The 27,492-nt window shown below is 41.9% G+C and overlaps 2 protein-coding genes, 1 long non-coding RNA gene and 4 other non-coding genes across 7 annotated transcripts; 3 read left to right on the top strand and 4 right to left on the bottom strand.

The window, feature by feature from the left end:
* Positions 1-511: 511 nt before the first annotated feature.
* Positions 512-13,898, bottom strand: LOC103123936 (putative tRNA (cytidine(32)/guanosine(34)-2'-O)-methyltransferase). The gene is made up of 2 exons (XM_060189244.1): positions 13,722-13,898; positions 512-2,258 (listed from the first exon to the last, which is right to left on the bottom strand). Exon 2 carries the CDS (start codon positions 1,852-1,854, stop codon positions 1,018-1,020), a length of 837 nt encoding a protein of 278 aa, XP_060045227.1. The 5' UTR covers positions 1,855-2,258; positions 13,722-13,898; the 3' UTR covers positions 512-1,017.
* Positions 13,899-15,082: 1,184 nt separating this feature from the next.
* On the top strand, positions 15,083-15,170 carry TRNAY-GUA (transfer RNA tyrosine (anticodon GUA)). The gene is given in 2 exon segments: positions 15,083-15,119; positions 15,135-15,170. It is a non-coding gene; the product is annotated as a tRNA-Tyr (tRNA).
* Positions 15,171-15,870: 700 nt separating this feature from the next.
* Positions 15,871-24,224, bottom strand: LOC132538046 (uncharacterized). Its single transcript, XR_009549448.1, has 4 exons — positions 24,026-24,224; positions 23,636-23,763; positions 18,010-18,077; positions 15,871-16,811 (listed from the first exon to the last, which is right to left on the bottom strand). It is a non-coding gene; the product is annotated as an uncharacterized LOC132538046 (long non-coding RNA).
* On the bottom strand, positions 17,508-17,580 carry TRNAA-AGC (transfer RNA alanine (anticodon AGC)). The gene has a single exon. It is a non-coding gene; the product is annotated as a tRNA-Ala (tRNA).
* Positions 19,990-20,082, top strand: TRNAY-GUA (transfer RNA tyrosine (anticodon GUA)). The gene is made up of 2 exons: positions 19,990-20,026; positions 20,047-20,082. It is a non-coding gene; the product is annotated as a tRNA-Tyr (tRNA).
* A 136-nt stretch (positions 24,225-24,360) lies between the features above and the next one.
* ABT1 (activator of basal transcription 1) lies at positions 24,361-26,770 on the top strand. Its single transcript, XM_007534582.3, has 3 exons — positions 24,361-24,627; positions 25,971-26,167; positions 26,268-26,770. Exons 1-3 carry the CDS (start codon positions 24,390-24,392, stop codon positions 26,646-26,648), a joined length of 816 nt encoding a protein of 271 aa, XP_007534644.1. The 5' UTR covers positions 24,361-24,389; the 3' UTR covers positions 26,649-26,770.
* A 402-nt stretch (positions 26,771-27,172) lies between these two features.
* LOC132538449 (U6 spliceosomal RNA) lies at positions 27,173-27,279 on the bottom strand. The gene has a single exon (XR_009549814.1). It is a non-coding gene; the product is annotated as a U6 spliceosomal RNA (small nuclear RNA).
* Between the last annotated feature and the right edge of the window lie 213 nt (positions 27,280-27,492).

The following is a 27,492-nucleotide window of genomic DNA, read 5'->3' as shown; positions in this document are numbered from 1 at the left end:
GATAGAAAAGAGAGAAGCTGGGGGTGGGGGTGGGGGGTAGAGACACCTCCCTGCAGGTGGGGGCCAGAGGCTTGAACCCAAGTCCTTGCAAACTGACATGTGCATTCAACTGGGTGTACCACTGTCTAGCCCCTTTCTTTTCTTCCTTTTTTAATAGAGACAGAGAGAAATAGACTGAAAAGAGAGAGAAGGAGAAGAAAAACACCTACAACATTGCTTCACCACTCACGAAGCTTCTCTATGCACGTAGGGACTGAGGGCTTGAATCCAAGTCTTCGTGCATGGTAATATGTAAACTCTGCACTCTAACATGTGCACTCAACCTGGTGTGCTATTACCTGGCCCCAGATAAGAGTTTTGGATCATCTGATTTGTACATAAGTAAGGAACCCATGCCTTCAGTAAGAAGTCTGAAAAATTAGGATATCCCTAGGAAGATTTAAAGAAGCAAGACTTCATTCAGCAATTTCCTTTGCAGTGCAAAGGGAATGCAGTACATCTGTGACCAATCTCTCCTTCCTTCTTTCCTTTGGCTTATTTATGAGACAGAGATAGACAGAGACAGAGGGAACAGTAGAGAGGACGGAACCAGAACTTCACAAGACATGTGATGATCTGGAGATTTAACTCTGAATCTAATGCTTCAGAGTCCAGTGCTTTACCCAATACACCACATCCTGGGGCACATCTGTGATGTTTCTTTTCATGCTATTTTCATGCTATTTTTGTGGTGGTTGTTGCAGGTTCCCAATGGGACTTGTATGTTCTGGATCTGTGGAAAAAATGACATTATAAAACAAGCTCATTAGTGTAAGTTATGACTTTCAGAAGACCAGTTTCTAAGTCGTGTCAGCTCGTCCCCTAACAACAGGTTAAAGTGAATAATTAATTTCATCATCTTCCATCTCGGAAGCCAGCAGGGTGTGATGCAGAGGGGCTTCTGAACACTGGGATATCACGTCCATTGTGCTAATGGGGGTAACTCTGGGGGACAGATCTCAGCTAGCTGCTCCTTCTTCAATGTGTAGGCCCACGGGGCGGTAGTAAGATGGGTGGCTGCATGGGCAGAACATCCTTGCACTTCGAGTCACCCTCTGCATTCAATGGGTAACAGTGTTCTGAATCATTGGCACTCAGGTGCCCACAGGTCACAAATGGCACAATGATGCGGGTGGGACCATCCAATTGGTTGAAATCTGCATCGTAAGAATGGTTCAGCAGGGGTTTTGTCAGATCTGGTAGGAAGCCTGCAGGGGGATCATAACCTTGACAGACAGCAAAAGCTTCACTGCTTGAGCTGGGACTACTCCTGGGCTTGGCACAGACTACAGTGGAGAAGAAAACTCGAAGCTGGCTGTAGGTCAGGGTCACATCCCGGCCTCGGATGATCTTGGCCACAAAACAGCCCCCAGGCTTCAATATGTGTGTAGCAATGTTTAGAGCCGCCAAAAGGAGCTGGGTCCGCATATGTTCATCAATATCTTGCAGGCCAGTTAAATCAGGATCTCCGTCACATACCACCAGGTCTGCAGGAGAACCCTCAAAGTGCTGGACAACTGCCTTGGCAGTGGACAGCTGAGTGATATCCCCCTTGATCTGTAACACACCTGGCAGTGGAGCCATATCCTGACGATCCACAGCTACCACATGGCCAGACCCTTGGCTCCCCATCTTCTGAATCAGCACTTGGCTCCAGCTGCCAGGGGCTGCACACAAGTCAACTGCCCGTGTGATGCCTTGGAGGAGATGGAATTCCTCATCAAGTTGTAGCAGTTTAAAGGCGCTCTCGGCACGCCAGCCCTTCTCCTGGGCTGGGCGGCAGACATCACGCTTGAATTTTGATGCCCATCCCATCTTACAAGCTGTTTGTCAGGAATCTGCCACAGAGGACTTGGCTTCTGGATTAGGGAGGAGCTGAAGGAAGGCAGTCCAATAGCAACTCAAACTTCAGTGAGAATGTAAACTAGAGAGAAATTATAGTTTCAGTTTGTGTTCTTAGTCAAGACAAGTACCTGTAGCATTTAGTTAAAGGTGACCACAGTGTGGTAGGCCCACTGGGGAGTGGGAGGGGGGAGTAGAACAATCAAGTCTGGGGGAGGTTCCTCAATCAGACCTTAATATGCCTAAATCCGAGCTAATGGCAGCCAATGAGTATACTGTGTAGTACTTTTCAACAGCTGTACTCAATTTAGTGGTGCAGCCGCTGTCACAGTAGCCGCTGATCTTGGTCACTAGTTCTTAGAACACATTTCCATTATCTATGGGGGAAAAAAAAGTTAAAAATAGTTAACTAGATTAGCAGTAAAAATCTACTATATAAAAACAATCACATACTATACTCTATTTCAGTTCCATTCCGGTTGGTATAAAAGCAGACATAAAGAGCCAGGTGGTAGCACACCTGGTTAAGCACACACATTACAGTGCGCAAGGACCCAGGTTCAAGGCTCTGGTCCCCACCTGCAGGGGGAAAGCTTCATAAGTGGTGAAGTAAAGCTGTAGGTGTCTTTCTGTCTCTCTCCCCTCTCAATTTCTCTGTGTCTATCCAGTAATAAATAAACAAAATTAAAAAAAAAAAAAGCAGACATAAGCAGAGAGAACATGGGGGAAACAAAACAAAACAGTAATCTAGAGTGAAGAGTAAAAGTTTTTTTCACTTACAGAGCTTTTCTCGAGTTAAGCAGATCATTTAAATGAACAGAATCTTAGTATCTTATTAAAAGGGTATAATACCTGTTCTGTATACTTAGAAGATTGTTTCAAGAATCAGCTAAGATAACAAGTATGTGTTTTTTTTAACTTTTTAAAAAATATTTTATTTATTTATTCCCTTTTGTTGCCCTTGTTGTTTTATTGCTGTAGTTATTATTATTGTTGTCGTCGTTGTTGGATAGGACAGAGAGAAACGAAGAGAGGAGGGGAAGACAGAGAGGGGGAGAGAAAGACAGACACCTGCAGACCTGCTTCACCGCCTGTGAAGCAACTCCCCTGCAGGTGGGGAGCCGGGTTCAAACCGGGATCCTTATGCCAGTCCTTGTGCTTTGCGCCACCTGCGCTTAACCCGCTGCACTACAGCCCGACTCCCAAGTATGTGTTTTTAATGCATACATATTACCTCCTATAAACCCAATAGGCACCCTTCTAGAGAAATGTATTATAATTAGCAATACATAAGTATTCAACAATAAACTAACAGAAAGGGATCAGAAGCAGCTCAAGCTATGATACCGGGGATAAGGTAGTGGACTTTCTTTATTCGTAGTGGGTTTTTTTTTTTTAAGTAATTCTTTATTATTGGATAGAGACAATTTATTATTGAGAGAAGAGGTGGAGATAGAGAGGAAGAGAGAAAGACACCTGCAGCCCTGCTTCACCACTCGTGAAGCTTTCCCCCTGCAGGTGGGGACCAGGCGCTTGAACCTGGGTTCGTGCGCACTGTAAAGTGTGAGCTTAACCAGGTGCACCACCGCTTGGCCCCTGCAGTGAACTTTCAAGCATGAAGTCCTGACTTTGAATTCTAGGACACTGCAAGAACCAGAGTGACTGTCTAATTTTTCTCTTCTCTTTTTAATTAATAAGGCGTAAAAAAAAAATCACGGGACTAGGCGGTAGCGCTGCACGTTAAGCACACATGGCATGAAGCACAAGGACTGGTGTAAGCAATTGGGTTAGAGCCCCAGGCTCCCCACCTGCAAGGGGTCACTCACAAATGGTGAGCAGGTCTACAGGTGTCTATTTTTCTTTCCTCTCTGTCTTCCCATCTTCTCTTGATTTCGCTCTATCCTATCTAACAACAGTGACAGCGATAACAACAATAATAATAATGACGATAACAAGGGCAACAAAAAAGGTAAAAATGGTCTCCAGGAACAGTGGACTCGTAGTGCAGGCACCAAGCCCCAGTGTTAACATGGAGGAAAAAAAAAAAAGTAAGTGAAGGCAGGGCTGGAGAGATGAATATAAATGAGGAAAAAATACATATATACATTAAAAATAAATCAGACAAGGGATATTCTTTGACATCTATAGGAATCAATAACAGGCAAAAAGTTACTCTTTACAGACCTTGAATAAGGACTAAATGTTATTAAAAGGGGTGGTGGGGGGAGTCTTCGAGCCCCGCCTCCCCACCTGCAGGGGAGTCGCTTCACAGACGGTGAAGCAGGTCTGCAGGTGTCTGTCTTTCTCTCCCTCTGTCTTCCCCTCCTGTCTCCATTTCTATCTGTCCTATGCAACAACGACGTCATCAACAACAATAACTACAACAATAATAAAAAGCAACAAGGGCAATAAAAAGGAAAATAAATGGTCTCAGTCACTTTCTCTCCCCATAAAGAAAAGAAGAATGAAAGATCCGGGTTCGAGCCCCTGGATCCCCACCTGCATAGGGGCCGCTTCATGAGCAAGCAGTGAAGCAGGTCTGCAGGTGTCTATATTTCTCTCGATTTCTCTCCATCCTATCCAACAATAGCAACAATAACAACGATGGCAACAGAATGGGAAAGATGGCCTCCAGGAGCAGTGGATTTGTAGTGCAGGCACCAACCCCCAGCGATAACATTGGAGGCAAAAAAAAAAAAAAGAAAAGAAAAGAAAGAAAGAAAAAAAAAAAGAAAGAGCCACAGAACCTATATGTAGACCATAAGTTAAGGGGAAATATATACATTAATGTAGAAGTACACAATAGTTTGCAGTGATTCAATAAGCACAGCAAACAAATAGAAAGACCTAAAAGAGGGCACTTTTTGTATTAGGTACCATAAAGTACTTAATCAAATAGTTTCTACTTATACCCTCCTCACCTACTTCCCAATTCACTTCCCTCAATCACTCCAAGGCTAACCTTGTCAGACAAGGTAAGTACTACAAAAGCTAGATAGTGGCAAAAGACTGGCTCTATGTTTGAAGTTTTTTTCTGATATGACAGCAGAAGGGGACACTTTAATGATGGCTTTTTTGTCCACTACCAGGCCACCCTGTCATCCAGGGCCCTAGTCGTGGAATCCTGGGACTCTGACATAGACAATGACAGGCCTAGACCTCCAGCAGATACCTCTCCCCACTGTCACCAGTCATCTCCATCAAAAACAGCAGAGTGGACCCTCTTGTGGGCCTCTACAAGACCCTGCCCTCTATATGGGTCAGTACTGGTGGGATTGCCCGTCCTTGGAAGGGAAGCTGGGTCAGCATACTTGCCAATTGATTAAGATGGGTTCTAAAATGAGTGCAGCCTACAATGTTCCTAGCCATGACAACAGAATGCCAGCTCAGACCTGTAGGGATGCAGAGGCTGCACAGGCTCCTGTGCTGAATATGGACCACAGATCAAATCAATGGGGTTATATTATAACAATATTTATATACTTTTCCCACAATTGGGAGCTACGCTGTACCCTGATACAGCTTTCTAGCCCTACTTCCAACTCTGAAATCATCTCCCCAGACATTATCTTTGGTCCACCTGCATGTTAGTTGTTGGGCTCAGGCAAAAATTAGTAAAGTCACGGGCCTTGGAATATATACCTAAAATACACTTACTAACTTCTTCCAAAACCGAGACATCAAATCTCATCGGCTGCAGTTTTACTTTTAGATTCTTGATTATTAAAGAATTTGTTCTGCTTTTTTATAATGTTTTTTCAGCCACCAAGTTGCAGATGCTACCATGATGCCAACCTGACTTCACTGGACAGATGACCTCACCTATGTGCCATGGAACCCCAGCTCCCCAGAACCCTACCCCACTAGGGAACGACAGAAACAGAGGCAAAGCTTCACAAGGGCTGAAGGTGTCTCTCTCCCTATCATCCCCTTCCCTCTTAGTTTCTGGCTATCTCTATCCAAATAAATAAATAAACAAATAAACAAATATAATTTAAAGAAATGATAGAAACAGACCAGGAGCATGATCAGCCTGCCAATGTGCATCTCCAGTGAAGAAGCAATTACAGAAGACAGACCTTCTACACCCCATAATGATTCTGGGTCCATGCTCCCAGAGGGATAAAAAATAGGAAAGCTTCCAATGTAGGGGGTGGGATACAGAACTCTGGTGGTGGGAATTTTGTGGAATTGTATCCCTCTTATCTGACGATCCTGTTGATCATTATTAAATCAATAAAAAAAAAGGGGGTTGGGTGATAGCAGAGTGGGTTAAGCACACATGGTGTGAAGCACAAGGACTGGCATGAGGATCCCAGTTTGAGCCCTGGACTCCCCACTTGCAGGGGGTTGCTTCATGGGCGGTAAAGCAGGTCTGCAAGTGTCTTTTTCTCCCCCTCTCAATTTCTCTCTGTCCTATTTAATAACGACACCAATGGCAACAACAAGGGCAACAAAAAGGGAAAAAATAGCCTCCAGGAACAGTGGTTTCTTAGTGTAGGCACTGAGCCCCAGCGATAACCCTGGAAGGAAAATAAAAAATAAAGAAAGAAACAAAACAAACAAAAAAAGTGTGATGGTAGTAACATTTTCTCATTGGCAATTTTGCCTCGTCTCACAAGGCAACACTGTGAGGAATGACCTGGACTGGGGACAAACCTGGAACAGGTGTTGTAATAAGGTTATTATTATTTTAATTTATTTATTTAGGATAGCTAAGAAGAGAACTTAAAGAGGGAAAGAGGAGATGGAGAAAGAAACACCTTCAGTACTGTTTTACAGCTTATGAAGCCTCCCCACTGCAGGCAGGGGCTGGGGGCTTGAACTTGGGGCCCTGAGCAATAATACAATGTGTGTGCTCAATCAGGTGTCATCACCCAGCCCCCTCCTTTTGTTTTATGATTTATTGGGGACTGGACAATGGTGCACTCAAAAAGTGCACACATAAACACATTACCATGTGCAAGGACCAGGGTTCAAGCTTCTGCGCCCCACCTTCAGGACAACATTTCAGGAGCAGTGAAACAGGTTTGCAGGTGTCCCTCCTTATCTCCCTCTCCCTTCTCAATTTCTGTTTTTTAAAAACATCTTTAAGTCTTTTTAAATTTTTTTAATTATCTTTACTTATTGGATAGACAGCCAGAAATCAAGAGGGTAGGGGGTGATAAGAGAGGGAGAGAGACTGAGAGACACCTGTAGCCCTGCTTCAACATTTGCTTTCCCTCTGCAGGCGGGGATGGGGGCTTGAACTCCGGTCCTTGAGCACTGTAACATGTGCACTCAAACAGGTGTGCCACCACCCAGTCCTCCTTCTCAGTTTCTATCTGTACTATATAGTAAAAAGGAGAAAAAGGAAAAAAAAAATGCTACTAGGAGCGATGGAGGTACTGAACCCCAGCAATAACTGGTGGCAATAAAAGATAAAAAAAATATATATATTTGAACAACTATAAGCCACCAAGCTAGAGAACCTGGAAGAAATGGACAATTTCCTAGATACCTACCAACTTCCAAAACTAAGTAAAGAGGAAGTGGATAACATGAACAGGCCCATCACAGCTAATGAAATTGAAACAGTTATCAAAAATCTCCCCAAAAATAAAAGTCCTGGACAGGATGGTTTTACAAATGAATTCTACAAAACCTTCAAAGAAGAACTAATACCTCTACTTTTAAAAGTCTTCCAGAAGATTGAAGACACTGGAATACTCCCTGCTAGCTTTTATGAAGCTAACATCACTCTGATACCAAAAGCAGACAGGGACACAACCAAAAAAGAAAACTACAGACCAGTATCTCTGATGAACATAGATACTAAAATATTGAACAAAATTCTAACCAACCGGATACAGCAGTATATTAAAAATACTGTTCATCATAACCAAGTGGGGTTTATCTGAGGCATGCAAGGTTGGTTTAATATACGTAAATCAATCAATGTGATCCACCACATCAACAGAAGCAAGACCAAAAAACCACATGGTCATATCAATAGATGCAGAGAAAGCCTTTGACAAAATACAACATCCCTTTATGATCAAAACACTACAAAAAATGGGAATAGATGGAAAATTCCTGAAGATAGTGGAGTCTATATATAGCAAACCTACAGCCAACATCATACTCAATGGTGAAAAACTGGAAGCATTTCCACTCAGATCAGGTACTAGACAGGGCTGCCCACTATCACCATTACTATTTAACATAGTGTTGGAAGTTCTTGCCATAGCAATCAGGCAGGACCAAGAAATTAAAGGCATACATATTGGAAGAGAAGAAGTCAAACTCCCCCTATCTGCAGATGACATGATAGTATACACAGAAAAACCTAAGGAACCCAGCAGGAAGCTTTTGGAAATCATCAGGCAATACAGTAAGGTGTCAGGCTATAAAATTAACATTCAAAAGTCAGTGGCATTCCTCTATGCAAACACTAAGAAGAAATTGAAATCCAGAAATCAATTCCTTTTACCTTAGCAATAAAACATCTAGGAGTAAACCTAACCAAAGAAGTGAAAGACTTATATACTGAAAATTATGAGTCACTACTCAATGAAATTGAAAAAGACACAAAGAAGTGGAAAGATATTCCATGTTCATGGGTTGGTAGAATTAACATCATCAGAATGAATACACTACCCAGAGCCATCTACAAATTTAATGCTATCCCCATCAAGATCCCAAGCACATTTTTTATGAGAATAGAACAAATGCTACAAATGTTTATCTGGAACCAGAAAAGACCTAGAATTGCCAAAACAATCTTGAGAAAAAAGAACAGAACTGGAGGCATCACACTCCTAGATCTCAAATTGTATTATAGGGCCATTGTCATCAAAACTGCTTGGTACTGGAACATGAATAGACACACTGACCAGTGGAATAGAATTGAGGCCCAGAAGTGAGCCCCCACACCTATGGACATCTAATCTTTGACAAAGGGGTCCAGACTATTACATGGGGAAAGCAGAGTCTCTTCAACAAATGGTGTTGGAAACAATGGGTTGAAACATGCAGAAGAATGAAACTGAACCACTGTATTTCACCAAATACAAAAGTAAATTCCAAGTGGATCAAGGACTTGGATGTTAGACCACAAACTATCAGATATTTCGAAGAAAATATTGGCAGAAGTCTTTTTGCATAAATTTTAAAGACATCTTCAATGAAACGAATCCAATTACAAAGAAGACTAAGGCAAGTATAAACCTATGGGACTATATCAAATTAAAAAGCTTCTTCACAGTAAAAGAAACCACTACCCAAACCAAGAGACCCCTCACAGAATGGGAGAAGAGCTTTACGTGCCATACATCAGACAAGCGTTTAATAACCAACATATATAAAGAGCCTGCCAAACTCAACAACAAGACAAATAACCCCATCCAAAAATGAGGGGAGGACTTGGACAGAATATTCACCACAGAAGAGATCCAAAAGGCCGAGAAACACATGAAAAAATGCTCCAAGTCTCTGATTGTCAGAGAAATGCAAATCAAGACAACAATGAGATATCACTTCACTCCTGTGAGAATGTCATACATCAGAAAAGGTAACAGCAGCAAATGCTGGAGAGGGTGTGGGGTCAAAGGAACCCTCCTCCACTGCTGGTGGGAATGTCAATTGGTCCAACCTCTGAGGAGAACAGTCTGGAGAACTCTCAGAAGGCAAGAAATGGACCTACCCTATGATCCTGCAATCCCTCTCCTGGGGATATATCCTAAGGAACTCAACATACTCATCCAAAAAGATCTGTGTACATATATGTTCTTGGCAGCATAGCCAAAACCTGGAAGCAACCCAGGTGTCCAACAACAGATGAGTGGCTGAGCAAGTTGTGGTATATATACACAGTGGATAACTACTCAGCTATTTTTTTTCCAGCTATTAAAAATGGTGACTTCACCGTTTTTAGCCGATCTTGGATGGACCTTGAAAAAATCATGTTGAGCGAAATAAGTCATAAACAGAAGGATGAATATGGGATGATCTCACTCTCAGGCTGAAGGTGAAAAACAAGATCAGAAAAGAAAACACAAGTAGAACCTGAAATGGAATTGGCGTATTGCACCAAAGTAAAAGACTCTGGGGTGGGTGGGGAGAATACAGGTCCAAGAAGGATTCAGAGGACCTAGTGGGGGTTGTATTGTTAAATGGGAAACTGGGGAATGTTATGCATGTACAAAGTATTGTACTTACTGTTGAATGTAAAACATTAATTCCCCAATAAAAAAAGAGGAAAAAAAAAGACATTAAATCAATGCAACTTTAAAAAAATAAATAAAAATAAAAAAGATATAATGACAAAAAAAAAAAGCTCTAGTGGAGGGAAGGGGGTGTGATTATACTCCTGTTATGTTGTATTTTTAATTCACTATTAAATCATTATAAACGCAGAAAGAAAGCTATGCAATATATATATATATATCAATCTACTAATGAGGACAGGACCAGAGCATCACTCTGGTACAAGTGATATCAGTGAGTAAACTTGAAATCTCATGCTTTAGAGTCTTTATCCTCTGTACTGTAATATGGGCTACTATTGTAAGGTCTTTTGAGGGAAAAGACCCCACATTTTTATAGAAGACACTATGAAAGGTGATGCAGGGATTAAGCGCTGATTCAACCAGCTGAGTGCACACTGCAATGTTCAAGGACCAAGGTTCAAGTCTCTGGACCCCACCTGCAGGGCACAAGCTTCAGAGGTGGTGAAAAAATATTGCAGGTGTCTGTTTTCTTTCTTCTTCTTTTCTTTTCTTTTCTTTTTTTTTTTTTTTTACCAGAGTACTGCTCAGCTCCGGCTTACAGTGGTGCAGGGAATTGAACCTAGGACTTTGGAGCCTTAGGCATGAGAATCTCTTGGTGTCTGTTTTCTCTATCTCCTCTTTCCCTCTCAATTTCTGTCTCTATAGGGAAGAAAAGAAAAAAAAAAAGGCAATGTAGTCAAGAATATGGAGACTGGGCCAGGCAGTGGCGCACCTGGTTAAGGGCACACATTACAGTGTGCAAGGTCTTGGGTTCAAGCCCCCAGTCCCCATCTGCAGAGAGAAAGCTTCACAAGTGGTGAAGCAGTGTTGCAGGTGTCTCTCTGTCTCTCTCCCTATCACCACCTTCCCTCTCAAATTCTGGCTGTCTCTAGCCAATAATAAATAAAGATAATTAAAAAAGAAACCAATATGGAGACTATCAGCAAATGGATTATCTCATTCAAGTTTCATTCACATTTTTTTTATTGTTGTTGTAGTTATTGTTGTCGTTATTGATGTCATCGTTGTTGGACAGGACAGAGGAAAATGGAGAGAGGGGAAGACAGGGGGGAGAGAAAGACAGCCTGTGAAGTAACTCCCCTGTAGGTGGGGAGCACGAGCTCGAACCCGGATACTTGCCAGTCCTTGTGCTTTGCGCCACCTGCGCTTAAACCCGCTGCGCTACCTACGCCCAACTCCCTCTCTCACATTCTTTTCCACCAAATTATTCTAGCAATTTCTACATGGTACCCTTTTCCCAGAAGAGTCAACTATGCCAACCAATTCCCTTTATTGCATGCATTAGCTATGTTCAGCATCAACAGGTTAAAGTAACAAAATGGATGCATCTAAAGTCAGAATTAACTATAACATTGTCTTCTAGACCTACTAGAATAAATCTCAGGGTGAGGATGGATAGCATAATGGTTATTCAAAGAGATTCTAATGCCTGTGACTCTTAAGTCCCAGGTTCAATCCCTCATACCACCATAAGTCAGAACTGTATGCTCTGGTATAAAATGATGATAAATCTCTGAATTATTAATTACTTCTTAATATAGTATCATGAGTACTAAATATGATTGCTCTCTTATCATCTGAGAGCTAACTGTGACACAGTAGGACAGAAAGTTCCTGACCTCAGACAGTAACAGAGGTTTAATGCATTAAATTAAAAATGTTGCATTTTTTCCCCTTATGTTTATAAATGTCTAGCAAATGTTTTACTATGTTCTTTCCATATTCCACTCACTCTTTTGGCTGTTCTATTTTTAAAGACTTACTTTATTTATTACTTTTTTTTTTTAACCAGAGTGCATAGTTCTGACTTACGGCGGTACTGGGGACTGAATCTGGAACTTTGGAGCCTCAGATATTAAGTCTTTTGTATAACCACACCCTCCATAAGATTTATTTGAAAAAAAGAAGGGGAGACCAAGAGAATCAGAGCATTACTCTGGTACCTGGGATGCCAGAGTCCATCATATAGCCTTATTCATTGCACCACCTCTTGGGCTGCAAAGTCTTACACTTCTAACATAAAATGCTTTTTCTGAAAAGTCATGGAAGAATGAGAAACTCCAAGTTAATTTAAAAAGATCATGGGCTTCTTCACCATGTGTGTCCCCAGGTTTGAGCCCAACCATCACTGCACTGAAGAAAGCTCTGGTGCTGTAGTCTTTCATCCCATCTCTTACTCTATCAAAGATAAGTAAATAAAACCTAGAAATACTGTGTTTGTTGGTGAGTACATGTTAAGATATCTGCAGTCAATCTATGCAACATGTCAGAGGAGAAATAACCTGCCCTATGGCAAAGTAATTTTTGTCAAGTATGATTTATGATCTAAATTAGCAAGAAGTCAAATCTCCAAATCTGAGTGCCTTTAACTCTATGACTCAACTTATTCTTTGTGCTTGTGAATATGATCTTACAAATGACTGAAATAGTGTTCCATATATATTTGTAACTATACAGGTCACTGTATAGTTACACTGAAAGTATATTACTTTCTTTCTTTGATTTTAAGTCAATCACAACTATTAAGGCCAATATCAGAAAAAAAAAATCAACTTTTAGACCTTACATAAACATGATCCTGATGAAAATGTGACCCCCAAAGGGCAGGACTCAGTAACATGACCTTAGAGGAAAGAGGTAACCTGAAATTGGGTTAGGTAAGAGGTAGTAATTTTTAGCACTCTTGTTTACTGGAACTGTTTTTTCCAAGACAGTTAAACATTAAAACTGAATCTGCAAAGCATGAACAAGGATCAGAACCTCACGCCCTTCCCCCAAGTTCTCTTTGTCCTTTGTCTTCTGGACAATCAACAGAGCTTCATACCTGTTACTGAGGAAACCACAAAGAAAAAGAAAACCCATCTGCTACAGAAGGCTAGATCTCCACATGGTTTATTCTTGAATTGACAACTGATTTACACAAAGATGGATCTCAGATAAGACGCCTTTCAAAACATCCCCGCTAGAGCCTGTAGGAGTGGATCAGTAAACAAGTCATTGTTGATAGTCGCAATTCGATCCCTTAGGGATTTCTCATGTTGACTCAAAAGTGGTCTTTTCATTACATCACATATTTCGTGACTGGTCTTATTTCTATAGCTGACATTATTTCATACGGTGTTCTAGAGTCTATAGACATGACTAGTTCAATACATGTCTACTTTGAGGGGCATCACATACAGAAAACACAATTTATATTAGCTCTGCATTATTTCCGCAGCACACTCTCCATGTGGGTTTCTTCTGGCGTCACCCGGCGCTGCAGCTATTACACTTGAGTCACTAATCGGTTTTTGTCTCAAAATCTGGCGCAGGAGGCGCGCTTAAGTAAACCTCTAACTATGAACCAAAGGCTAAATGAACGTCTGTGAATTAACGACCTGTGGCTTTGCACCATGGGCCCCACTCGGAATAAAACACGTATTTGGTCGTTAATTATGCGGATGCACAATGCTCCACACAGCCCGGGGTCTCCGCAGCCACCGCGCCAGCATGGCGGGCCCCTGCCGCACCCTCGCAGTCATGTGACCCCCGCACCTACCCTGCTCCCTAGGAATTGAGAGTGCTTACCTGCTTTATCTGCCTCTCGAACTCCGAGAATTAATTCTACTGCTGATTGATTATAGGGGGGCAAAGAAAGCCTGCCGCTTGGGTGTGGGTGGAGAAGATGGAAAAATGGGGCAGAGAGCAATACAGACTCGCAGCCCAAAGCTCAACACTGCTACGGAAACCCTCCCACCGAGGACCCCGCAGAATCTCGCGATGCCTCCCCACCCCGCCCCCTCCACCCGTCACTATGTAAGCCCCATCCCCATCTTTCCCTCCCTCCTCCCTCTCTCTCCTTCCCCTCTTTCCTCCCTCCTTCCTTCTCTCTCTCCATATCTCTCGCTCTCTCTCTCCCCTTCTCCCCCTCTTCCTCTCTCTTCTCTCTCTCTCCCCTACCCCTCCCTCTTTCCCTCTCCTCTTTTCTTTTTCTGCGTTGGGTCAAGGGGTTGAGAAGACTGGAAATTTCTTCACCCACCTCCATCTAAGACTACTTATGAAGAGGACAAAGAAAGGAAAGGAAGAAGTCATCAAACCTTCCCCATTTCACTTACATTTTCTTTTGAAAAAAAGAGTAGTATTCTAACTTTATATAGAGGAGTCAGATGATTCCTGTCCTACAAAAAATGTTATTTACACACAAACACTTCAGAAACCTCAAGTCTGCCTTTTTTCGACTCACTTTTCCCTCAAGACCCCTCCAATCATATATTTTATTGAACTTATTTTTTTTTTGTAACCTTAAGTTCAGTGTTAGGCACCTTGTCAAAAATCAAATCAAATCAAACCACAGGAACAGGTGAATATGAAAACGGGAGGATACATCTCCTGCCATTGAGGATCATATATGTGTATGCACAGAAAATCACAAAAATCTTCATCAGAGATAAAAATTTTCACTAAGGCATGCAGCTGAGAATCAGTGGTCCTTTTCATTACAAAGATGTTCAAATGAAGTATCAAATTCTCTAAACTACAAAACAAGGCTTTTAAATGCTTTGTCCTTTCTTTGCTGATAGCATTTAAAAATTTTAAACTAAAAATATGGGCTCGAGGACGCACAGAACTTTGGTGGAGGGTATGGAGTTATACCCTTGAGGGTCAAAACTGATCTTTTAGATTCATTTATCACAAGAACAGCCACCCAAAACTAAATCTTGACTCGTTTCTTGTGCGTCCTTAACGTCTGTCTTTTTTTTGTAAAGCAGTAGATGTTTCCGTTTTTTTTCCTTGATATTTGAATCTTTTTAAAAAATTTCTTTTTCTAATGGGTGAATTAAAAGATGGGGAGGCTACTGGGGCAGACAAAAAATACCAAAGAAGTGTCTCACGTACACCCAATGTCGAGTAGAGATGGCTTCTTAATAGTTCAAGTTAACAGCGTGGTTCCTTCGATAGCTCAGTTGGTAGAGCGGAGGACTGTAGTGGGAGCTTGTGGCTATCCTTAGGTCGCTGGTTCGAATCCGGCTCGAAGGAATTTACGTTTTGCGTCATTCAAACACAACCCAAAAAGGTCCGCCGCAAGTGCCAGACACATCCTAAGTACACATCTTTTGATCTACTTCTGTTTTAGGTTCTTGTCACTGTGCCGCGACTCAATTTTTAAAAAATGATTATTCTTGGTAATAATTCTTAACAAATACCCGCAAACTTCAGCTTCTTAGTTTACCTGCAGCTAGAGTTGAAGAAAAAGTGCTGCGTCTAAAGATCCACCAGGAAATAGGTCTAGAGTAATAACCCGGGTTTGGGAACTTGAGGTGGGCGTGAGGACCCGTAGTGTGTGAAGTGCTGTTGGGTAGGTAGGGGTATAATGCAGGACAAGGACCAGCGACTAACCGGTGGTTGACGCGCGCCCCCTAGTGGAGTTAGAGTTTCGAGTCTCTGTAAACGGTTTTTATTTTTTTCTTGCTACATTGCTCTACCTAGAGAGGGGGCGGGAAGGAGACAGGGGCCCTCCTTCCTCTTCCCCACTTCTCTCTTTCCTCTTTCCCATACCCTTCTCCCCTATTTAATCATGTAAGGATTGTCTTCAGTCTTGGCTGAGAAAAATTAGAGGATATCAAAGTCACCTGGGAAGAGTTTATATAGCACGCCTGTGCTTGAATCACTCTGGAAGCGGGACCCAGACATTTGACAATTTAAAAGATTTCCGGTTAATTTTTATGTGCTGCAAGGTTTGAGAACCGCTACGAGTAGAAAACTTAACATTTTAGGACAAAGAAATAGTACATTTTTGGAGTATTACACCAAAGTAAAAGACTCTGGGGTGGGTGGGTGGGTGGGTGGGGAGAATACAGGTCCATGAAAGATGATGAATGACATAGTGGGGGTTGTATTGTTAAATGGGAATCTGGTGAATGTTATGCATGTACAAACTATTGTATTTACTGTTGAATGTAAAACATTAATTCCCCAATAAAGAAATGAATTATTTAAAAAAAAAAGGAAAGAAGGGAGAAAGGGAGGAAGAGGGGAAGGAAGGAAGGAAGGAAGGAAGAAAGAAAGACAAAAAGAAAGAAAGAAAGAAAGAAGAAAAGATGCTAGGGAAAGAAAGAAACAGAGGTACCAAAGGGACGGAAAAAGAGAAATTGGCTTCAGGGAATTGTGGAAGCACTCAGTTGCAGAACCTCAGGAACAACCATGGTTCAAAAATAATAAATAAATATATATATGACAGATAAATAGATGATAAAAAAAAAAAGAAATAGTACATTTGGAGAAAGATTTTTTTCCCCCACCTGGTAGAGATTTCTTAATTATAAAACATAGTTGCTAATTTTGTCTCAGTCTCAGTATATTTTTACTTCTACTACTATCTTGTCTCAGAGATGTTCTCCTGGGCACCTAATATCTCTTCAAAGATAACAAAGTAAGAAAGAAGATTTCGTGCTTGATAATTTATTGGATTTTCTCCTGTTATGATGTATAGCTTTTTATTCTTTAAAGGTGTATCAAACTTTGGTATGTATCACAGCCATTAGGAGAGTTAATAAATAACACAGAAGCCAAGATCTGTTGAATCATGGTAGTGGTTTAAGATTCACTGTGAGATTCAGATTCACCTGTGTTGAGGCTTGTAGATTTGTCTAAATTGGTAGTTCTTGATTAGCTCATTGCCTTTAGAAAGTGGATTGTGGATAAAAGAACCAAAAAAAAAAAAAAAGGAAAAATAATAATCCAATTTTTGAAGATAACATTTGGGCCTTGGATACAATGTTTATGGTATTCTTGGACTGACTTTCTTGCTGATACACCATAGATTTTGATTCAGGTAAGGCTCTTCAGAGCTATACACCTTTGTATCTGGGATTCACATCCTACCATAGCCTCATATTAGTAACAGCCACAGCATTACCCTCCCAAGAGACTAGTCAGAAGACTGCAGGAGAGAAATGTTTAACAACAAACAAAAAACAACCCCTCAAACACACCTAGATGTTCCTTAGTCCTTCACCATTACACTAAGAAATAGAAATTATTTATCTCAGTTGTGAGAACTTAAGCTGACTCTCATTAAGATGGACATAGGAGATAAATTCTGAGAAAAAAAATGTAGATATATGAACGCATAAATACTTCTGTGCCGATCTGTCAGTCTACATGACAGAGCTCTGCAAAACGTGAGACTATGCCCCAAAATTAGACTTTACTTACCGTAGCACCAAGAAACATTACAGCAGGTGGGAAATGAAGTAACGGTGAGTAAGTGACTTTTGAAATAAGTGCCATTGCTTTTATGAAATGGACCCTAACGGATGGAATTTTAGCAAAGTGTCTACAGGAGTGGGAGTTAAGATTAAAATTTTAAAAAACTGGAGAATGCGGGCATCGATCCCGCTACCTCTCGCATGCTAAGCGAGCGCTCTACCATTTGAGCTAATTCCCCACCCTGACAAGTGACTGTCTCTTCCTCACCCCCTTTAACATCTGTACAATATTAACAGCCTTCGTGGCAACCTTGTAGTCAATGTCATCTTAAAGAACCAAGTTACTCCTCTCCTGAGTCGTCTTGAGACAAGACCAAGCGTGAGCAAGAGTGTGGAGTCTACAAAAACATGTGTCTTCGACTTTTAACACTAGATTCCTATCTCCGGAAAATGGAGACTATAAGTCAGGGACAGGTACATTCAGAAAGAGACATCAAGTTTTCTAAGCAATCAAGTTGGGTTTGCGTCCTTCCAATAGTTTCTGTCAATCCCTGCTCTCCTAAAATTTCCACCAGTTGTTACTGCTGACCCTAGAAACAGATTGCTTTGAGTCCCTAATTATGACCCTGAAGGTTCGCTTTCAGAAAGGAAAAAAAAAACAAACTTACCGGTGGGGACATGACCACTAGGAGGCGCGCGTCCCAGTTAATTTCTTCTTAGTTTCAGACCTGTAGAGCTAATTTGAAAAGAAGGGGGTGTATAAATATAATTATAGTACGGAAGAAACAGCATAATGCTTATGCAAAAGAATCTCTTGCCTGAAGCTCTGAGGTCCCAGGCTTAATCCCCCAAAACCATTATAAGTCAAAGCTGAGGAATCCTTTGGTCTTTGTCAATAAACAAATTACTATACACACACACACACACACACACACACACACAACACACACACACAACACACACACACAACACACACACACACACACACACACACATTATACTCAGTTTAAGGATTAAGGATTCTGGTAATCCCCAAACACATACACCATACATTGCGATTCTTTTGAGAAAAGTCTCTTTCTTTTACCCTGTCCACCTTCTGCACATCCTCCAATTTCTTCATATTCTTCCTCAAGTGTGGGGTCTTCTTTCTCATCTGCCATCTCCACAATCAGCCAGCTGACTGGACTCTACACCAATTGTTAAACTGCTGACTCAACTCTAAGCTCACAGATCTCAGTTAAGGTGTTTTACTCCCCACATCATCCCCAAATTCATAAGCTGAAGCTTAGCCCCCCAAATCTAATTATTTTAAATAGAAATACAGTCACGTTTTGCTAAACAAAGTCTCCATCAATGGCATATATATATGACAGAGATCACATAGAGTCTAAACATGTGATAGGCTATAAATCTAGGATTGTGTAAATAGAATATGATGTTCATATAATAACAATATGACCCAGATATGCATTTACCAGAACTTATTGCTGTAAAATTATGCATGTCATTAAGGTCATAAGTTCCTGAGAGGCAGACCTCCATTAATGAGGAGACACTAGGAAATGTTCTCTCTTCTTTCATGTGAGAACACAAATTTGTGAGGCATACAGAGAGCTCTCACCTAAAAAACAAATGGTATTACATTGATCTTGAATTTCCACTCTTCAGAACTGTGAGAAAACTAATTTTCTATTGTTTAAGTCACCCACTCTGTGATATTTTGTCATAGCTTGGACAAAGTTATCCTTTCATATTACTGATTTAAAAGAAAGTTTTGTTTTTCAGTTTAATTGCTCCATTACAACTGTGTAATATATGACCTTCCCGAACAGTCTATTCAACTGAGAAAGTTTACAACAACCACAAACCCTCTTTATATATATATATGTGTATATATATGTGTATATATATGTGTGTATATATATATATTACCTCATTAGATGAATTCATATACATGCTATTTGTTGGACTGTTGCAAATGTGTCGTCTCAATGGTACAAAAATACTTTGGACAATGTTCTTTTTCAGAACCCTGAGAGCCTCAGTCTAGTTGTATTTAGGACAACTATATTTACTGAGCAAACCCAGGCACTTGAGGAAAAGGATGTGACCTTAGGTGACAGCAAGAAATCCAAGGGTTCCATACGAAACCATATTACATCTAGGGGAGAAGGTTATGGATACCGGGTTTTTGTTTTGAGATATACATTGGTTTATATCCTAACGTACAACCCAGTGATTTAAAAAAATGTATTTATTGGATAAAGACAGAAACCGACGAGAGGGTGGGGGAGGTACAGTAGGAAAAAAAGAGAAAGAGAAACACCGTTGCTTCACTACTTGCAAAGCTTTCCTCCTGCAGGTGGGGACAGGATGTTCAAACCCCAAGTCCTTGCTCATGATAAGGTGCTGCTCAACAAGGTGGCTCCACCACCAGGTCCTAAATCCAGTGATTTTTATACATTTATAAACCTATGAAAATTCCTTACCTAGATCATTATATGGAATACGTTCTGCTTTTAAGATGGTTTAAGGTTGATGGGTACTTTAAAAGGTGAATATCACTAAAGCAAAAAAAACAACAAAATCATTGTTACAGCTTTTAAAGTAATTGACCCTGAAAGTCCAAACTCCTACTAGCTGATCCTTCGATAGCTCAGTTGGTAGAGCGGAGGACTGTAGGAGTAAGGTGTAATCTGGACATCCTTAGGTCGCTGGTTCGAATCCGGCTCGAAGGACAAAAGTTTTGGACCCTCTCGGTCCGCAAAAGAATTTCGTTAGATCACAATAGAGAAATAAAGGTTGTCAGGTCCCTGAAAGGACACACCCTTAGCAAGTCTTTAATTTTCAAGTATGAAATGCACATTTGATTACAGCCTCTCTCCCAGCATCCCGTCAGTCCGTGCCCGGCCCCCGTGGGTTGTTGGCGCCCTCCTAGTGTCTGGCCACACCCACCCCATCTGAATTATGTGGGTTACTGTTGTGTCTGCAAATTGACCCAACAAGTCAAAGAACGTTTGCTACGGCATTCATTTGCACAGGCGCATGAAAAGTGTTGAAGAGTGGGAAGGGAGCCCTGCTCTCAGGCTTTTCAATTTAATTTTGTTAAAGATTCAGATATGCAACAGCTCTCTGGGGTAACATTATTTTCAGCAGTTCTAGCTAATTCTTCGTATTAAGAGCAAATTCGAACATACCCCAAAGTAGGAAAAATATTAGTACGTTTCATTGTATCCATTGCCCATAAACAACAACCATATTTTGCACAAATTGTCACAAATGTACATCCTGCCCCAACCGCTAAGCTTTCTACACAAACCCAAAATGTGTTCTCATTTCGCTTGCCATGGCATTTTTTTAAAGATCGGCATTAAGGATGAAAAAGGGGCAATAAATTTATAGCCTATGCTCCCTCACAGTTTGACTGCAAAAGCCTGTGTCAAATGCTACAGCAATCCTTATTTGAGTATTTAGAACTACAAGTGTCAAAGACATAGTTAACAGGCATTTCAGCCAACTTCTGGAATTTATGTTGAAGGCAGCTGGGAAAGTGGGCCTAATTCTCATTTGTGAGAAGCCCTCTATGCAAATGAAGTTTCCAGTCAGTGTAGTTCTGATTGATGAAAAGTTTCTCAGATGGTGATTGGTTGACTTTCGATCCTAGACTGTGGATTGTCAATGCGTTCATTTTCTTAGTGATCCTGTCTGGGCCTGTTCAGTCAGGGAGGGAGTGCGTGGTATATTTGGGACCACGTGATTTGTACTGATTTACCTCTTACCTAGATTGATGATGGCTACCTTTTTCTTTTTAATATTTATTAACTTTTGAGGTTTTAATCTAAGGATGACAATTTAATTAGTTATCAGTTTCCATTCTCAAAACGACCAGCATGGATAGGAAGGGTAGTAATTTGTCATGGTTGGAGGTACTTGTGCTGTTCAATAACTTGTTCTCATCAAGTGTTAGTCTGGCGTATGCTTTTTATAAAAAGATTTTTAGTTTACTTATTAGAGAGAAATTGAGAGGGGGTAGGTATACAGGGAGACAGAGACACCTGCAGCCCCGTTCCACCACTTGTGAAGCTTTCCCCCTGTAGGGGGGGAACCAGGGGCTTGAACCTGAGTCCTTGAGCATTGTAATGTATGCACTTAACTAGGTGCGCCACCACCTCACCCTGACCTGTGCTTTTATAATGCTTGCAGTTTAAGAACTTATTCACCCCCTAGATGCTGAGGGAGAACTAAAAAGCATTTTTCCTTAAATAGTTATGGTGAATTTTTATCTTTGGAGGCAAGGTCTCGAACGCATGAGATTTTACTTATGACCTCTTTTTCATTTAGATGAAAAGAGAGAGAGAGAATACAAAGGCTGACTTAAGGATCCCACTTCACAAGCAGTGAAGCAGGTCTGCAGGTGTCTATCTTTCTCTTCCCTTCCTCTCTCCATTTCTCTATGTCCTATCTAACAACAACAATAGTAACTACAACAACAATAAAAAAACAGCAAGGGCAACAAAAGGGAAAATAAATAGATAAATATTTTTAAAAATTTAAAAAAGAATCCTAGAAAGTTGAGGTTTTCAGATTTGCCTACATATATTTTAAATATTTAATTAACTTATTTGATAGAGACTGAAATAAATTGAAAGGGAAGGGGAGAGACAGAAAGAGAGAGAGCTATAAAACTGCTTCACCACTTCCTCCTAGGGTGAGGACTAGAGACTTGAACCCTGTTCTTTGAGCATTGTAACATGTGCACTCAATCAGGTGTATGTATATATTAGTTAATATGTAGACTAAACAAAAATCATTAGAATGGTCAGTTATTCAAAGGCTGTAGATTTTGGTCCCTTTGATAGTCCAGTTTGCAGAGCCAAGGGCTATAGGCTTTCCCCATTGACATCCTTAGGTTGCTGGGTTGAATCTAGCTCAAAGGATTTGGATTTTTGGAAAGTTCACACTGGCATTGTGTAGGCCTGGTTCTTTGCAGCAACATCTAAGTATGTTGAACATAGCCAGCATCACACTGCTACTTTGTGCACACAGATGAACAAGTGCATTAAAAGTACCCCCCTTCCCCTAGTTCCTTCAGGTGTTGAGTTGCTCTAACTCAGGTTATGGGAAATGTAAATTTTACTGAATTAAAGTGGGGGGGCTGTGGGGGGGGTGTGGGAAGAAAAACACCCATCCTAATATTTTAGTTCCATACCTCCCCCCAGGTTCGAATGCCCTTTAGGATTCTCTAAGTTAGCACTTATCTAAGTATATTATTAACAATAATTTCAAACATACACATAGTACAGAAGATGGCATACCTCACCATCACAGTCATCACCCAATGAACCCGATTTTTAAACATATTTTCTTTATTTTTGAGAGATGCAGAGAGAGAAACACCAGAGCACTGTTCAGCTCTGGCTTATAGTCGAACCCAATATTTTGAAGCGATCCCAAAAGGTGTTCTCATTTCATATATACTCAGTGTTTTTAAGACAGCATGTGTAAGAAATCAATGTCAAACCAAGTCTATTCCAAAAAAGGAGCAGATAGAAACGGATATAACATTTTCTTCTACAAAATTAATAAAACAGGGTCTGTGAGAATTCAGTCTAGTTATTAGCTTTTTTTTTTTTTTTAATATAACCAGAGCACTGTTCAGCTTTGGCTTGTAGTGGTGTAAGATTGAACCTAGGACTTTGAATGCTCAGGCATGAGAGTCTGTTTGCATAACCATTATGCTATCTACCCTCCATCTGGTTATTAGCTTTTTTATATTACTTCATGAAAGGGAATGTGGACGTGTTAACTTTTCAAATATATTTAGACCCTGTCCGGCAATAGCTGTCGTCTTGGAGTATAATTGAGGACATAATTCTCTCCACTGGAGATCTCTGGGTTGCTAGTCTCGGTCCTTTCCAGGAAGTCAATTATATCATTTGCGTGCATTCTGCTACTCGCGTGGGTAGCCAGAGTAGCCAACACTAAGCATGCTGATAGCGCTCCCTGGTGGGCACATTATCAGAAACAAGAAGGGGCAGAGGCTCAGCAAGGGCGGGAAAGACACCTCTGGCTAGGTATCGGAATAGACCCCTAGAGCCCAGGGTGGAACCTTGGGGTCGGGTGTTTTAATGCAGACAGGTTATAGCAGTTTACTATCAGATGGCAAGTCTGTCATGACAACCTCCTCGAAGGATAGAATTAAGCGAGCAGACAGGGTCACCTGAGACGGGTCATTTGTACATCTGACAACACAATCTCAATTCAACAAAATTTACATTTCTGGTAACTTACTTGATCTTCATTGAAGCCACACTTGAAGACAGAAGAGGAAGGGGGTGTTTTTAATCCACTCACACCACCATAAGCTAAGAGCTGAGCAGTGCTTTGGTTTCAGGTCCCGGAACATGATGGCAAAGGACCTAGAGGGATTACATTGTTATGTGGAAAACTGAGAAATGTTACACATGTACTAACGATTGTATTTTACTGTTGACTGTAAATCATTAATTCAATAAAGAGAATACAAAAAAAAATTATCGTGGCCAGGAAGTGGCACAAAAGGCGTTGGGCTCCAAAGCATGAAGTCTAAGCTTGATCCCTAGCGTCGCATGTGCCAGAGATACTCTAGTTCTCATTGATTGATGAGTTTTTCAAAATGTTTAAATATACATAAAAATGCACCTGGATAAGACTTGGTGGGACCCTCAGTGCGGCTATTTTGATGGTTAGAAAACAGAAATCTCCCAAATTCCTAAGATAATTCTCCAAAATTTCCATAGGCGACAGTCTTATACAACTCTTATGGTTCTGCTACTCCCGCTCAGGGAAGTGTGAGAGCTGAGCCTTTGATCTCCCTCTGAAATTTGGGTTCTCGGGGCCCACCGGGAACCCCACTTCCGCCCTCTTACGCAACTCACTAGCGTCGCCCACTTTAGTTCTCTCATTGGTCATCGCTCGAGTAGGCCCCACCCCTCATTGTAAGCCGTCCCACGCGCTGTGCGTCGGACGCTGCTTTACGACTGTCACGGCTCGCTGGTCGGCAAGCATGGAGGCGGAGGAGTCGGAGAAAGAGGCCGGACAATCGTTGGGAGAAGCTGCGGAGCCGAAATCAGAGGCGGAGGGGGATCAGGAAGACTTCGAAGAAGCAGCTTCTAGCGGCAAGAAGCGGGTGGTGCCCGGTATTGTGTACCTGGGTCACCTTCCGCCTCGCTTTCGGCCTCTGCACGTACGGAATCTGATGAGCGCCTACGGCGAGGTCGGGCGCGTTTTTTTCCAGCCTGAGGGTGAGTGTGCTGGCCCTGACGGGGAGGGGAGCACCCCGGCGCGTCCTGTTGCCTCGGTCTCGCAGATCCTGGCGCTGGAGGAGGCGGTGGTGGCGGTCGCGGTGATGGTGCGGTGCTCACCATTGGTGGTTAGCTTGTGCTGCTAATGGGGTGAGAGGTGTGTGCTGTTCAGTGGTCCAGCTGACTCTCGTTCCTCAATTGGAGACCATTCTTTAATGACCTTAACTTGAGTTTGTTAAATGGATACAGCTTGAATGAAAAACTTTTTTTTTTTTTTTTTTTTAAAAAAGCAGAACCCATCTCTGTTTTAGCTAAGGTTTAGAAAAAGAAAAAAAAAAAAGACATGCTATCAAGGCTTCGGTGTCCGCCACTCATCCCTCTCCTTGGAGGAAGCTTCAGCAGCTTCTGTCTCTCCGCTACTTGCTACTTGAAAAAGTCGACCCCAAAGCTGTGAAGCCCCCACGATGACTGTAAATCGATCAGTCAATAGAAGTGCGCTTTTTTATTATTATTTTATTATTATAACTCCACCAGAGTTATCGCCTCGATTCGGTGCCAGCACTCCCCCCCCCATTATTATTGCATAGAGACAGAAGAATTGAGAGAGGAGAAGGAAGTAGACACTTTGAAATCTATTTCACCCCTGCAGGTGGGGATCAAGAGCTGTAGTTTGTTTGCTTAACCAGGTGCGCCACCGCCTGCCCCCCTTTCTATTTTATTTTGACAGGACAGAGAATTTGAGAGGGAAGCGTGGATAGAGAGGGAGAAAGATAGGTACCTGCAGACCTGCCTCACCACTAGTAAAGCCTCTTCCCCTGCAGATAGGGAGCAGGAGCTCGAACCGATGTCCTTGAACTTAAAAGTTACCTGACAGTCCTGCACCTCCTGTTGATTTAGGAATTAGGGCTGATAATAGTGTGGGCTTTATTTATGTGCTTTTTTTTTTCTTTCTTTCTTTCAGCTAGAGAGCAAAAGAAAGACAGAGAGGGAGAGGGAGAGAGAGTCACACTACAGCACCACATCTGCCTCCTGTGCCAGGACATTCTGGTTTGGTGTCTAGGCTCAAACTTGGGCTGCACTCTTATGCTTTATCTGGTGAGCAGTTTCACTGGACCTAATGTGGATTGTAAATAGAATATTCAGACCAGACCTAAATAAGGAGATGACATGGGAGGAAATTAGTGAGATGGTGAGGGAGACCATTCAGGAGAGGTGGGACAAGGACCCTCCCTTTGAGATGAGATTCTTTCCCTCATGTAGGTTTGGAGGTCTGTGAGAGTGGGAGTTGCATTTGAATGAGTGCTGCATCAGCTTTCTTGACCACTGTTGTCCTTGGCATACAGATGGGTTCATCAGGCGAAAAAAGAAAGCCTCGACCACGGATGGGAAGAAGCGTTCCAAATACAGCAAAGACTACACCGAGGGCTGGGTGGAGTTCCGGGACAAGCGAGTAGCCAAACGAGTGGCGGCCAGTCTCCATAACACTCCCATGGGTGCCCGGAAGCGCAGCCCCTTCCGTTATGACCTATGGAACCTCAAGGTGAGACCCCTCATGTTGGTTATTTGACTGGCCTTATCCCATCTCCTCTCCATCCTTGACCAATCCTATGCACATCTTTTCTTGTCTTTTCTACCTGCAGTATTTACACCGGTTCACCTGGTCTCACCTCAGCGAGCATCTTGCCTTTGAGCGCCAGGTGCGCAGACAACGCCTAAGGGCAGAGGTTGCCCAGGCCAAACGAGAGACTGACTTCTATCTTCGAAATGTGGAGCAGGGAAAACGCTTCCTTGCGGCTGATGGAAACTCTGATCGCCCGAATGGCTCTTGGGCCTTTGCCCAACGGCTTACTGAGCAGGAGCTGAGGGCCCGGAAGGCTGCACGACCTGGGGGACGTGAACGTGCTCGTTTGGCTAACGCCGAGAATCAGGCACGCTCCAACAAAGGACTCCTTGCCAAGATTTTTGGAGCCCCACCACCTTCCGGAAACATGGAGGAATCTTTACTGGTTAAGGACTCTTGAGGGTATAGAGAAGTTCCTTCCAGCTCCTAGCACAGATCTGTTACCTTTCTACACGATAAAGATAGCACAGGCAAACATTTCATGGTTGTCTTTGTGAGTATCCAGATAAAGATGTGTGTGGACCTCTCCTCTCTCCAACTCCTTGAAGTGACTGGCCGAGTCACCTTTAAACATAACCCTAGTCACATTAAACATATCCCTGCCAAGTCACTAGCAGGGTTATGTTTAATGTATGTGTATTTTATTTGACTCTTGTTTACCTGTCTTTTGCTCTGTGGGACCCTTTGAAAAATCCATTTCTTTGTCTCCAGAAAGTCTTTATTTCAATCTAGAAAGAATAATGGCTAGTCCAGTCAGCTATTCTAGAACCACAGCAGCAACATTTTTTTTTTTTTTAATCCAGAGCACTGCTCAGCTCTGCCTGATGGTAGTACAGGGGATTGAACCTGGGACTTTGTAGCCTCAGGCATTTGGGTCTTTTTGCATAACTATTATGCTATCTACCTGTGCCCCCCCCTTTTTTTTTTAATATGGAAAGCGACACAAATTTGTGTGTCATCCTTGTGCAGGGGTCATACTCTTCTCTGTATTGTTCCAATTTTTTTTTATTTCACTTATTTATTCATGAGAAATGATAGGAGAGAGAGAAAGAACCAGATATCACTCTGGTACATGTGTTCCTGGGGATTGAACTCAGGACCTTATGCTTGAGAGTCCAATGCCTTATCAACTGCGCCACCCTCTGGATCGCTTGTTCCAATTTTAGTATATGTGCTGCCATAGCAAGCACGCAACATTCTTTATAATTTAGAAAACATTAGCACCAACAGGAGTTAATGGTATA

Source organism: Erinaceus europaeus, chromosome 4 (assembly GCF_950295315.1).
Source record: "Erinaceus europaeus chromosome 4, mEriEur2.1, whole genome shotgun sequence".
In the NCBI taxonomy this organism is placed as follows: domain Eukaryota; kingdom Metazoa; phylum Chordata; class Mammalia; order Eulipotyphla; family Erinaceidae; genus Erinaceus; species Erinaceus europaeus.
Note: the sequence above shows the minus strand (reverse complement) of the source record. Positions and strands in the feature narration are given on the sequence as shown.